We start from the raw sequence: 12,296 nt of genomic DNA, 5'->3' as shown, positions 1-12,296 counted from the left end.
TCTATAGTTTTTGCTTACAGAATCAAAGGAGTCAAAATCACCCTTGATAATCCCTCAGGAAGGGTCTGTTTTGGGAGCCTGATGCCCTATCTCCCCATCACCATCTACGTAGGTAGTTTCCTCCTGAACTGGAATAGAAAGCTGCCTCTTCCTCCACCAGGCACCAGAGTTAAGTAGGTGGTTGTGTTTAGGGGCCATGTTGCATAAAAAATACACATTTAAACACATGCCTCACCTTCAGCACAGCAGGAAGCTCATGCCTTGAACAGCCCACAGGAACCACTGACTGACCCTATGAGAGACACACATCTCCCATCTCACACCTACTCCTGAACATATGGTCCTTACATCCCCCAGTGGGTGGAATCGCCCACACCATTTAAACTTTTGTCAAGGATGTAAAACTGAATTCATGTGAAGTCCTATATGAAGCAAGGTCCCTCCTCCGCAAAATTCCATCCAGCTCAAGCAGGTCTTCCCCTTCTTTCTCCCTGTCCCACAAGCAGCTGGCTCAGCCTTTCTCCTCCCTGACCTCCCTTCCCTCCCTCTTAAGGCTGATGTTTTCTAGGACTCTTTATCTGTGGCACCTCTCATTAACTTTTCTTCATAAGAGCTCTTATGGTGAGAACTCCTTCCTCAATTCGGGGAGATGTGGCCCAAGAGGATTCCCTCTATGGCTCTGGTAAGGTGGGAGGAGTGGGAGTAAGACCTCATCCAGGCTTTGGGGACTGGGCTTGCAGGGCACAAAGGAACAGAGTAAATGATCAGTGTTTTTTGAATGCATGCATTCATAACAATGGAACTTGCATCTGTTTCCAAAGGACCCCACCCCAATCCCCAAGATAAATTCCAAAATGAGATTTTCACCAGCTCATCTGGCACCCCAGGCCAGGCCTTCTGCCACACCAAGCCACACCAAGCTCACGAGTACTGATTGGGCCTTTAATCTGTAACTGCCTGGCCACACTCCATCTGCCCCAAGATGGTGAAAAGGAACAAAGATGTATGGCCAGGTAGGCCATGCCAGCTCTCAGTCCAAGAGGGAAGGCCTAGGTCAGGCTGGGGCCTGAGCAGGGGTCTCTCGGCCCCAGGCGATGAGGGAGTTGCTGGCCTGGGCAAGCTCAGTGATGGATACCCGGCCCCGCTGTCGGATGAAGTTAGCCACCGCAGCCAGTTCCTCCGGGGTTATGTAGATGAACTTGCCCCGGTCGTCAATCACACCTGTGGGGACATGCAGGTTGTGGTGCTGAGCCCTCCCCACATGCCCAGCGACCCACCCACTCCTCCTGCCTGCCTGCTTGGCCTTTCCCAGCCGTATCCAACTTTGGTGAGTCACATCAGGCTTCCTTGCCTGTCCTGTCACCCAAAGCCATCACCAGGCCTTGGCATCCTCCTCATTGAACTGCATCCCCCTTCTCAGGGCCCCTCCTTGTACCCTGCTCCCCTACCCAGGGTGCTCATCCTGGCCATGCAGCCCTACACAGCTAGACGCTCCCCAAGACCAGGGCCCGCAGTGACACTGTCCTCCTCTCACCTGTAAGAGTCCCCTCAGCCAGCAGGTCCTGGATGCGGTTTATGGTGTCCTGTGAGGAGAACAGTTCTCAGAGTAGGGACAGGCACTGCCGCCCCCAGAAGAAGCGCCTACAACCTTCCTCCCACCACAACCAAACCTCTCCTCTCCTTCTCATGGCCACCCTGAAATGTGACTCCACGTGTCTCCTTTGGAGGGTCCTAGAGGGAAGGGGCTCTGGTCCTGGGGTCTGGCAGGACCCCCCACCCCCACCCCAAGAGAGACTCCCTTCCAACCAAAAGAGAAGTGGTGACATTTGGCTGAGGAGGCTGATGTGGCCTGTTGCAGGACAGCTGTCTAGGTAATTGGATTTGGGCTGCTGGAGTGATGGGGTTCAGACCTTTTTCTTTTTTTTCTTCCTGACTGCTTTCCAACTAGTTATAAAGGAAGGATGCCTGGGGTGACTAGAGATTCCTACAGTATACTCACTCTTGGTTGGGGGTAGGGGGGAAGGGGCATTGAGACTCTCCATCTTTAGGGCAGGCCCGTTCTGACAGCCACACACATTCCATGGCTGCACTCTACATACAGGCCACCTTGCAGGGCTTACCTGAGTACGTAGGCCCACCTGGGAAGCCAGGTCTTCCAAGAGCACGACCTTGGACTGCTACAAAGGGAGGAGAAGGTGCAAGGCTGAGCTTGGGCAAATCCTTTTCCGTACTGGAACCCTCTGAAGTTGGTGTTCTGATCTGATCTGCTCTGGGTGGCTAGACACACACAGTGTAGATCCTACGGGACAGCCTTGTTCCCCTCACACACTACTCACACACTCTCCCAATCACCCATACAGAGGACATACACGTTCATAAACTCTCCTGTTCCCCTGCTTGTGGGTAGCGATCTGCCCGCCAGGCCCTTGGACTGAGGACCACCCTGAGACAGAAACACACCTGCAGAACCAAGCACAGCTGCTGGCTTCTCCTCTGCAACCAGAGGTGTCTTTCTAATATATTGGACAGGCTGGAAGGGGAAACGCCACAGAGATGAAGGGGAGGAATGACAATCACCAAAAGCTATTTTAAAAAACCTTTTCTGGGACTTGCGTTTGCTGAGAACTTGCCAGGACCAGGCACTGAGAAGGTGTGGGAGAAGCAATGTTGAACAGGACACGGCCCACAGCCCCGCCAAGGAGAAGGTGAGAATGGGGAGAACAGAGCAGATAAACAGCCCCAGTAAGCCAGGACCTAGGCAGCTCAGTCTTGCCTCACCTTTGCTCACTGCTCCCTAGCCCGAAGATCACAACAACGCTGACATGCCCATACTTCCTGTCACCATCCTCTTCACACTGTATGAGCCCTCAAGATATCTGTCAGTAACACCAGCCAGCACTTTTCACACACAGCCATGTGCCCACAAGCTTCCCTCACACCCTCAGAAGAAACTTTAGTTCCCAGGGGGTGCAGCTGAGGGTCCACTGGTTGGCTCTACCTGCATCTGCCCCATCTCCCTCAAAACAAAGAGCACATGACTTGTGAGAAGGCGATCGTCTGCATTTCTGTGAATCTTCCACAGCAAATGAGCTGGGGGAGGACTGACACGGTGACACCTCCCCAGCTGCATATGGCGTGAGACTGTTCGAAATGCCAGACTGAATATGTAAGCAGGGAGGCAAGTGAATGGCAGTTGGGCCAGGGCATGGGCAAGTATGAGGTGACCTGGCCAGCCGGCCTCTACCTACAAAGCAGGGAGTGGGTGCTGGGCTCCCAGCAACAGCTCAGAGTGGGATTATGGAGTCACCCCAGGTGGTCCCTGAAAACCTGGTCTGAGGGGTTGTTGGCACTAAAAGTATGTCTGAAAAAACCAATCAATCAACCAACCCAACCCAATCAGAAGGGAGAGTGAACCAACAATATCAAACTACAGCCAAGCCTCATGTAACTGCTACGCACAGAAATGTCCCTCTAGTTCTGAAACCCTAGGATGAAAGGGCCCATCCCCTTAAGCCAAGAGGAAGGTGGGTAGGCTGAGTTTTGGAAGTTCTCCTTTTCCCTACAATAGGAGCTCTGGGACAATCAGCTAAAATAAGCTGGAGAAACTTCTACTAAACTCCAAAAGAGCTTGGAAAACACCAGAAAATGGCCCCTCCAGAGAGCTGCTGAGAGCAAGGATAGGAACTTCCCTGGGGGTTCTCAGGTCTCTGCCTTGTGGGGGCAGGGACTGAAGCTGATGCAGGAGGGCTTCCTGGAGGAGAGACTCAGGGCTATGCTGCTGCCCGCTGAGTGGGTGGGGACAGTGAGCTCCAAACAGCAGGAGAGTGTGACATATCCTGCCCAGGGTTGCAGCCCTCAATCAAGTGTGCCAGGGTGGAAAATGGACTCTATGAGAAAGGAATGGTCACAGTCTGAGGGAGCCTTCTCCCTCTCAGGAACCCCCAGCCCCTAGGCTGTGAGCCTAGCCCCTTGCAGCTAGGTGTCTAAACCCTGCTCTCTTCTGGGAGAGGCGGGGGGGATTATGCAAGCCCTGGCTCCTTGGCACCCCTAGTACCACCCCCACCACCGCCTCCGCTCCCTCTGTACTCCTTCCCTCAGCCGCCTCTGCACCCCTAAGCTGCACTTGAAAACCTCTCCCCTCATCGCATCCTTTGTGGGAGAGAAGTTGCTTAGCAGCAAAGCAGAGCAGGACATGCTTATGCAACCGGAGCAGTATTCAGGAGGCCCGCGCTGCAGCTGCAGACAGAAGGGGGCACACCTGCTACCCTGCCCTAGATTCCAAAGGGAACATCCTCCAGTATCCCGCGGAAGACCCAAGTTCCTGGTCAGGAACACGTGGCAGGGGATGTGGCTTCTCCTCAGTATGACAGAACTGGTAGAAAACACGTGTGAAGAAACTTGAAAACACAATGACTCACTAAGCGTGGGGTCTGAAGAGCAGGGAAACTGTCAAACCCTAAGCATGAGGAAGCTATTGTACCTCCCACACAGATCAGGTCCTTCCCCACCTTTGGGGTCAGAGGAGAAGGGGCTTTCCTGGCCAGGACCCTAGCAGGCCCACCTGCCCACTCCTGCACAAGCTTGAGTGACATGTGTACAGATCCCGCTTGGGCCTACCCCCTCCAGGCCCTGAAGATGAACCCAAGACACATACAAGAAGCAAGCAGCTGACACCCAGGTTCTGCTCTGCATTTCTTACCTTAATGTAGTTGATGAATTCGGCCAGGAAGCTATGGGACTAAAGAAGCAGAGAAATCAAGATGAGAGTCCCCCTGGCAGGGGCCACAAGGATCTATGCCTACCCACCTACCCAGCCGAGTGCCTGTCCAACGACCTGGGTGAGCAGCACAGCCTCCTGTGGGGAGGGGATCAAGGCACCACCTCTCCCAAAGACAAAGTCTCGGCCACTAGAGCCTGCTCATCCTGATGCCCACCCGCCTCTCACTGGATGGCCAGGGAAGCAGGCGAGGAGCCGCAGGGTGTCTGAGATGGGGCTGTGCTGCCTTTCTGGGCTCAGGGAACATTTCCTAGGGCTGGTGGACCCACCTGCTCCTCAGTCATGGTCTCGCCCACACCCTCCTCCTCCACCACGAAGGTCTCCTTCAGTTTCAGATACTCTTCATGCTCCCGCTGGGCCTGCTCTTCCTGGGCCTTCCTCTCCTCCTCTTCCTGTGGACACAGAGGAGGCAAGAGTCAGATAGAGTGGCCACCCTACTCTGTTTTAGTCTTTGCTGCTCCCAGAGGCCAGAGACAGAGCTCAGGGACAGAGCTCCTTTAAGACCTTGATCCCTCTGGCCCCTAAGCTAAACTGCACGATCCCTCTTCTCAATCAGTTCTATCATTTCCCAGATGCTGCTCAGCATCCCTCTCCCTGAAAATCCTACCATGAACGCCCTATAACATCCTCCAGCCACCCCCTCCCACATCCTGCCCTGTTATGTCCAAGCTTTGTGAACAAAACCCAGGTTCCATTTCCCATCAGTCAACTATCCCTCTAGCCCACTCCCATCTGGCTTCTGCACACTCAGCTCCACCAAAATAAGTCCTGCTATGGCCTCACCCATGTCCTCTATCCACCAAACCCAAGGGACAACCATCAGGCCTCATACCCCAGTCCTCTCAGTGGCCTTGGGGAGAGCCTACCATCCCCTCTTCCATCCCTCGGCTTTCAGACCCTACCCTCTCCTGGATCTCCTCCTGTTCTTTGGGTTATTCTTTCCACCTCCTCCATCACTCAGCCCAGTCCCTTCTCTCTCCTCCACTCTCTAGGCCACCTCACTATGCCCACAGCATCAATTATGCCCTAATGAAAAACGAATGAAATCCCAACAATGTGTTAAATTCACTAAATAATAACGTATTATTACTAGCTATAAAAAATATACCACAGTAAGGTATGATGTTAATGGTAAGGGTATCTGAGTGCCAGTGACCGCTGCTGTTGTATCCCTCCACAAACCTCTCTTCCCAAACACACGACTGCCCACGTGGCACACCCACTGGGCTGTCTCACAGGCACCTCAAATTGATGATGTCCCAGAAAGACCCTGTGATCTACCCCCCACACATCTGGACTCCTTCTGAATCCTTGGCTTAGCAAATCTCACAGCTATCTGGCCAGCTGCCCTGGTCAGAAATGAGGCTCCATCTACCACTTCTTTCTTTAACTTCTGGAAAACTGCTTGATCCATCCACCACCACCTAATGCAACAGTCTTGCCCCAAACCAACCCATTTTCCAGAATTCTCAGAAAGATCTATCTTAAACATGAAGATAAAGCTGTGACATGAAATATACAGGATGAGCCTGGAGCATTTTTCAGTGTCAAAAGTAAGAAAGTACTCAAAGAACAAAAACAGTAAGGGTATGTCAAAGGTAAACAGGGGCCAACTAAAAGCGCTCTCAGTAGCCAAAGCTAGAACAATCTAAGCAAAAAAGTAAATAAGATAGCATTGGATGGGACTTCACTGGTAGTCAGGTGGTTAGGACTCTGCATTTTCACTGCTGAAGGCCTGGCTACAGTCCCTGGTTGAGCAACTAAGATTCCACAAGCCATGTGGCACGGCCAAAAAAAAAGATAGTACTTGGATTATAATACAAAGTGCAAAATAGATATTCATAAGTCCATGTAGATACAAATAAACAATTCAATAAATAAAGAAAAGATAAATCTGTACAAATGAATTTCAAATACTTCATGTAAATACCCTCCTCTTAAGTAGATGGAGCATAACTCCCTACTTCTTAAGTGTGGGCTGTGCAGTAGCTTGTTTCCAAGAAACCATGGGAAGTGGAGAAATCTGGCAAACATAATCTTGGCCAGGTGATCAAGGTAAACATACAAGTGATAAGCCAAGTTGATAACATGAAACCTTGATATGTTGTGTGGAGGATGGCACTCCACCTCTGGTCTTCCTCCCAGAAATCCATAACCCCCATTCTAACCTTGACAGTAACATAAGCCGAATGCAAATAGAGGGACATTTTATAAAACACTTTCCCAACAGTTCTCAGACAGTTCCCAGACAGTTTGATGACTGTCAAGGTCATCAAAAGCAAGGAAAGTCTGAGAAACTATCACAACTCAGAGGAACCTAAGGAGACATGACAACTAAGTGTAACATGGTATCCTGGATGGGACCCTGGAAAAGAAAAAGGATATTTGGGCAAAACTAATGAAATCCCAATAATGTGTCAAATTCACTTAATAATAAATTATTATTAGTTGTAAGAAATATACCACAGTAAGGCGTAAGGTATGATGTTAATAGTAAGGGAAATGGGGTGTAGGGGAGAAGAGCCCCAGAATACTTTAGGTGCATTATTATAATCAATATTCAGAAAAGTGAACTCTGAGGCTGGGAAAGATGGAAGACAAAAGGAGAAGGTGGCGGCAGAGGATGAGATGGTTAGATAGCATCACTGACTTAGTGGACATGAATTTGAGCAAACTGTGGACAGTGGAGGACAGAGGAGCCTGGCATGCTGCACTCCACAGGATCGCAAAGAGTTGGACACGACTTAGTGACTGAAATCTTCTGCTGTGTTCCAGCCCATTTGTCACAGCATCCAGAACCAGGCTTTCCGGACATCCAGTGTCCCTGAATAACAAGGCCAGTCAGAGGCCAAAGGTACCAGGCTATGGGGTCTTCCCAGCTGGGGAGCCCAGGCTCTTACTCTATACACCCCACAACTTTATGGTGGTGCCCTTCCTGGACACCTGATTCTCAAAAGGAAGGAAGCACCTGGCAAACAAAGGCTGATTCACCACACTTACTGCAGTGGTCTCCATTCTCCAAGCATCTTCTCTATGCCAGGCCCTGAACAGAACCTGCTATAGATATGATCCACCATCTCTTACAATGTTCTTTAGTGGCCCAAAGGGCCTCAGGATTCAGAGTCCCCCCGCCCCACCTCACCTCTCTGACCCCTTTCCTTCTTCCTTACCCTGCTCTAGCCACTCTGTCTCAACGTTCTTCAAATGCTTCAGGTGTGTTCAATAAATTACATGCACAAAATTTCGGTTTCAGGTTCATTTTTCAGCAGCAGCTTTATAGAAGCTGTGTCCAGAACACAGAAACCAAATAAATCAGGGCCTGCACCTGGCTCACGGCCCCTCTTCTAGGCTGCAGGTGTAGGGAAGCGGCATGGGAAGCAAGAGGGCTTCCCAGGTGGCGCTAGCGCTAAAGAATTCACCTGCTAATGCAAGAAATGCAAGAGACGTGGGTTTGATCCCTGGATCGGGAAGATTCCTTGGAGTAGGAAACGGCAATCTGCTCCAGCAGTCTTTCCCGGAGAATTCCAAGGACAGAGGAGCCTGATGGCCTACATGGGGTTACAAAGACTTGGACACCACTGAGCGTGCGTGAGCATGCACACGCACGCACACACATACACACACGAAGTAAGGCTGCCTGGGCAGCAGACAGAAGTCAGCTTCTGGGGCCTGGCTCACCTTCTGTTCCTCCTCCAGGCGAAGCCGTTCCTCCTCCTTCTTCCACTCTGCTTCACGCTGTGACTCAAGGCGTTTCCGTTCCTCACGCTCAGCCTCCTCTGCCTGGAGAAAGGCTTTCATAGTTGGCACATCTCCACCTCCAGCCAGAGCCTGCCCACCTCCCAAACAGGCCAGGTCAGGCCAAAGACCATGGTTACAGGAGATGGAGTTAGGCAAGCATCAAACACCCACCCAGCATGAGGGGAGGGTCTGCTACATAGGAGACATGAAGGCAGGGCCCTTTCCCACCTCTCAGAGCTGCACCCCATCCCTCCTGCTTGCCTCACGTTGGGCTTTTCGTGCTTGTTTCTCCTCCAGCTTCCGTAGTTTCTTGGCTCCAATTTTCCCTGACAAGTGAGTTTCCACTGGCTTCTCTATGTCTTCTTCCTCTTGGGCTGAGTATGGTCAGAGAAAGACACGTCAGGTCCTGGCCACAGAAGACGGATGATATTCACCTTATCTTTTGTTGCTCTCCTTGAGGGGGATTTCCTTCCACTCACTTGCAAATACCACTAGCCCAGCTCTCCTCTTAAAGCCTCTGCCACGCAGAAATTTGTCTGGGATGTGTGTGTTAGGTTTGGGAGAGAGGTGAGGGAACCATGGGGCAAGAAAATAGATGATAACATTAGACGCTGCTGCTGCTTAGTCGCTTCAGTCGTGTCTGACTCTGTGCGACCCCATAGACGGCAGCCCACGGGGCTCCACCGTCCCTGGGATTCTCCAGGCAAGAACACTGGAGTGGGTTGCCATTTCCTTCTCCAATGCATGAAAGTGAAAAAATAAAGTGAAGTCGCTCAGTCATATCCGACTCCTAGCGACCCCATGGACTGCAGCCTACCAGGCTCCTCCGTCCATGGGATTTTCCAGGCAAGAGTACTAGAGTGGGGTGCCATTGCCTTCTCCGACATTAGACGCTACATAGCCATAAAGAGGGCACTTGAGTCCTTGGGTGAAGCCCTCAGAGAATGAGTGTGCACCCACAAGGAAGAGTGCTGGGATAGAAGGAGTGGACTGAAGAATTCTCTAGGTCACTCTAAAGACTCCTGCCCTCCTGTTTGGACACTGAGAGCCTAAATGAAGGAAGAAGGGGTTGGCCCAATGGAATAGGGATCAGGGTCCAGAGCTGCTAGTCCCCAGGGAACAAAGGATGGGTCCTAAGTCTCCCCTAGGGGCTTCCCTGGTAGCTCAGTGGTAAAGAATCCACCTGCCAATGCAGAGACATGGGTTCGATCTCTGGGTCGGGAAGATCCCCTGGAGGAGGAAATGGAAACCCACTCCAGTATTCTTGCCAGGGAAATCCCAGGACAGAGGACTCCATGGAGTCACAAAAGAGTCAGACACGACTTAGCTACTAAACAACAACAAAGTGTCTCCTAACCACATCCAGTGATTCCCAGACATTCCTCCCACACTATGGCTTCACACCGCATTCTTTTGCCCAGCCTTGGGGTCACCTCACCCTCTAACCCAGGCCCCTTCTCCACCAGGCTGGGCCCCTCTCACCTTGGATGATGGCCTCCTCCTCATTCTCATCGGCCCAGGCCACTCTCTGGGCTCGACGCTGGGCCTGCAAGCGGCTGCCTAGGTCTCTCCGGCGCCGGGGCCTGCCTGCAGCTCTCTGCTCCTCGGGCTCTAAGGGCTGAGGCCGAGCCACTCGGCCTGCTACTGCGGGTACCTCTTCATTGTGCAAAGGCTCTTGGGCAGCTGTAGGGAAGAGAAGCACCATGATTCTCTCTGGCAGCCCAACTCACCTCTTGGCAGGGGGAACAGCATCCTGGAAGCCTCCCTCTCCTCTGCTCAATTTCCTCCAAGCTCCTGCTGCCCACAACAAAGTCCTAATTTCTCAGCCTGACTATGGAGTCTTTCATAACCCAAACCCTGACCTTGGTCCAATGCAGCAAGAGCACTCCTTTCCTCCCACCTCTGTTGATACCCTTCTTTCCTCTTAAGGCCCCATCTTTCCAGCTGACTTGTCAGGAGACTACCACCCTGCAAAATGGAGCTGTTCTACCTCTTCCAGAAGCCCACCTTGACCTTTCCAGGGCTCATCTGAATGAATGCCCACAGCAGGACTGTATTAATCTTTTGCCTAACACCACCTGCCACGGTTTTATCTGGAACTCCAATCAGAGAGCGGACCTGAAGGCGAAGTCTCTCCTCTCAGGAAGACTTGTTGGCTATTTGCCTTACCTCAGCTTCTCTGTCCCCTGCCCCTGAAAGATGCTCCGAATAGCTTGTGGGCCCAAGGAAGGGGAGAGACATATACCCAAACTCATATGCCGATAAAGAAATGATGGGGAGGGGGCCAGGGTGGAGGATGACAGGTGTATCTGTTACGTGCCCTGGCAGCTGACACGGCCTTCCGGGAGGGGTGCAAAACAGGGAGGAGGATGCATGCACAAATGGTGTTCTTGAGGGGTAAGGAGAGAGCTTCCTGGAGCCACCTCATACTCTTTTCTGTTCACAGGTAGGTAGAAAACACTTAGTGGCCCCCTTCTCATCAGCTGCTCTGGAGCCGGCCTGGCAGGGATGGGAAACCCCTGTGGATCGCTCAACGGACGCAGCAGGGGGGATGAAGGATGGTAGTGTCTGCCAGGGCCTGGCCCTCAGGGAGGGCCAAGGGGCGAGGAGATGAGGGCACGCTCTCTTTGGGGGCCAGGAAAAAGGTGTAGGGACCCTGCCACTCGGTCCGCGAGCTGGCAGCTGCACTGCAGCGCCCTGCTTGTCGCCGCTTTGCGCGCATGCTCAGGCGTGCGGCCTGCGGGAGGTGGAAGGCGCGGAGATCTGCTGCCCCTGGCAAGCCGCGCATGCGCGTGAGCCGCGGCTCCACGGCCTACAGAAACTGAGATAAGAGGACGCGCGGCCGCACCGGCCCTGGCGCGGCGGCATCTCCTACCTGCTGCCGCCCGGCCCCGGCTGCGAGTCAGGAACAGAATAAGCCCGACAAGCAGAGCCGCCACCACCAAGTACACCACGGGGGACACCATGACGTTGACTTCCAGGTGGAACCTGCGCGTTCACCCAGACACCCGGGCTCTCCCAGGCTCCGCCCAACGCCCATCTGGCCCCTCCTATTTCCTATCTAGACCCCGCCCACATCTCGGCCCCGCCCTGGCCTCACTAAATGGAGGCCCTAGTTTTTTTTCTTAATCAATCTGCTGCACAGCACATTGACTCAGTTGTGTGTGTGTGTGTGTGTGTGTGTATGTATACTTTCTGTTTTAGGATTTTTTTTTTCTGGTTTGGCTCACAGCTCATGGGATTTTCAGTTCCCAGACTAGGGATTGAACCAATGTCTATTTTCAAAATAGTAAACAATACCAGAGGGACTTCCTCAGTGGGTAAGACTGGGCACTTCCAATGCAAGGGGCCAGGGTTCAGTCCCTGGTCAGGGAACTAGTGCCCACTTCCTGCAACTAAAGATCCCATATCCCACAACTGAAACTAAGACCTGGTGCAGCCAAATAAAAATACATGTTAAAAAAAAAAAAGCATGCAGGCAACCATTCAAATACTAAAAAAATAAATAAAAGGAACTGTTTCAGAGGTAGAATTCATAGGATCTGACAATCTCCTTTGAAGGCAAGAATTGTCCTTTTTCATTTTAGTTTCCTCCACAATGAGGGAAGTGCAGTTCCAAAGAGATTATTCCATCATAATCCTAGCTAAAGAAATAAAAATTCACATTTTAATCCTAACAATCTATTTAATGAATGAATAATGCAATCCCTTTCATTTCTGTTCAGAACAACGAAGAAACTATTTCTTTATATGTTGGATCATCAGTTAGGTAAAGCAATCA

General features: G+C 51.8%; 1 protein-coding gene across 3 annotated transcripts; it reads right to left on the bottom strand.

Moving 5' to 3' along the window:
• Positions 1 to 928: 928 nt before the first annotated feature.
• DDRGK1 (DDRGK domain containing 1) lies at positions 929 to 11,566 on the bottom strand. 3 transcript variants are annotated; one of them, XM_055544359.1, is made up of 9 exons: positions 11,391 to 11,566; positions 9,998 to 10,198; positions 8,777 to 8,889; positions 8,456 to 8,557; positions 5,047 to 5,169; positions 4,700 to 4,738; positions 2,121 to 2,177; positions 1,535 to 1,583; positions 929 to 1,221 (listed from the first exon to the last, which is right to left on the bottom strand). In XM_055544359.1, exons 1-9 carry the CDS (start codon positions 11,479 to 11,481, stop codon positions 1,055 to 1,057), a joined length of 942 nt encoding a protein of 313 aa, XP_055400334.1. In that variant the 5' UTR covers positions 11,482 to 11,566; the 3' UTR covers positions 929 to 1,054. The 3 variants fall into 3 exon arrangements, with proteins under 3 accessions (XP_055400334.1, XP_055400332.1, XP_055400333.1); XM_055544357.1 differs by lacking the exon at positions 11,391 to 11,566 and adding an exon at positions 10,836 to 11,131; XM_055544358.1 differs by lacking the exons at positions 2,121 to 2,177; positions 11,391 to 11,566 and adding an exon at positions 10,836 to 11,131.
• Positions 11,567 to 12,296: the final 730 nt, after the last annotated feature.

This window comes from Bubalus kerabau, chromosome 13, assembly GCF_029407905.1.
Source record: "Bubalus kerabau isolate K-KA32 ecotype Philippines breed swamp buffalo chromosome 13, PCC_UOA_SB_1v2, whole genome shotgun sequence".
NCBI classification, from domain to species: domain Eukaryota; kingdom Metazoa; phylum Chordata; class Mammalia; order Artiodactyla; family Bovidae; genus Bubalus; species Bubalus kerabau.
Note: the sequence above shows the minus strand (reverse complement) of the source record. Positions and strands in the feature narration are given on the sequence as shown.

Excerpts from the sequence above, each read along its gene's own strand:
- DDRGK1 (XM_055544357.1), bottom strand. The coding sequence starts at position 10,995 with ATGAGAAGGGGGCCACTAAGTGTTTTCTACCTACCTGTGAACAGAAAA. Across the intron at positions 5,170-8,455 it reads GCCTGGAGGAGGAACAGAAG|GAAGAGGAGGAGAGGAAGGC; the intron begins GTGAGCCAGGCC and ends CTGTGTCCACAG. Across the intron at positions 1,584-2,120 it reads AGGTGGGCCTACGTACTCAG|GACACCATAAACCGCATCCA; the intron begins GTAAGCCCTGCA and ends TTCTCCTCACAG.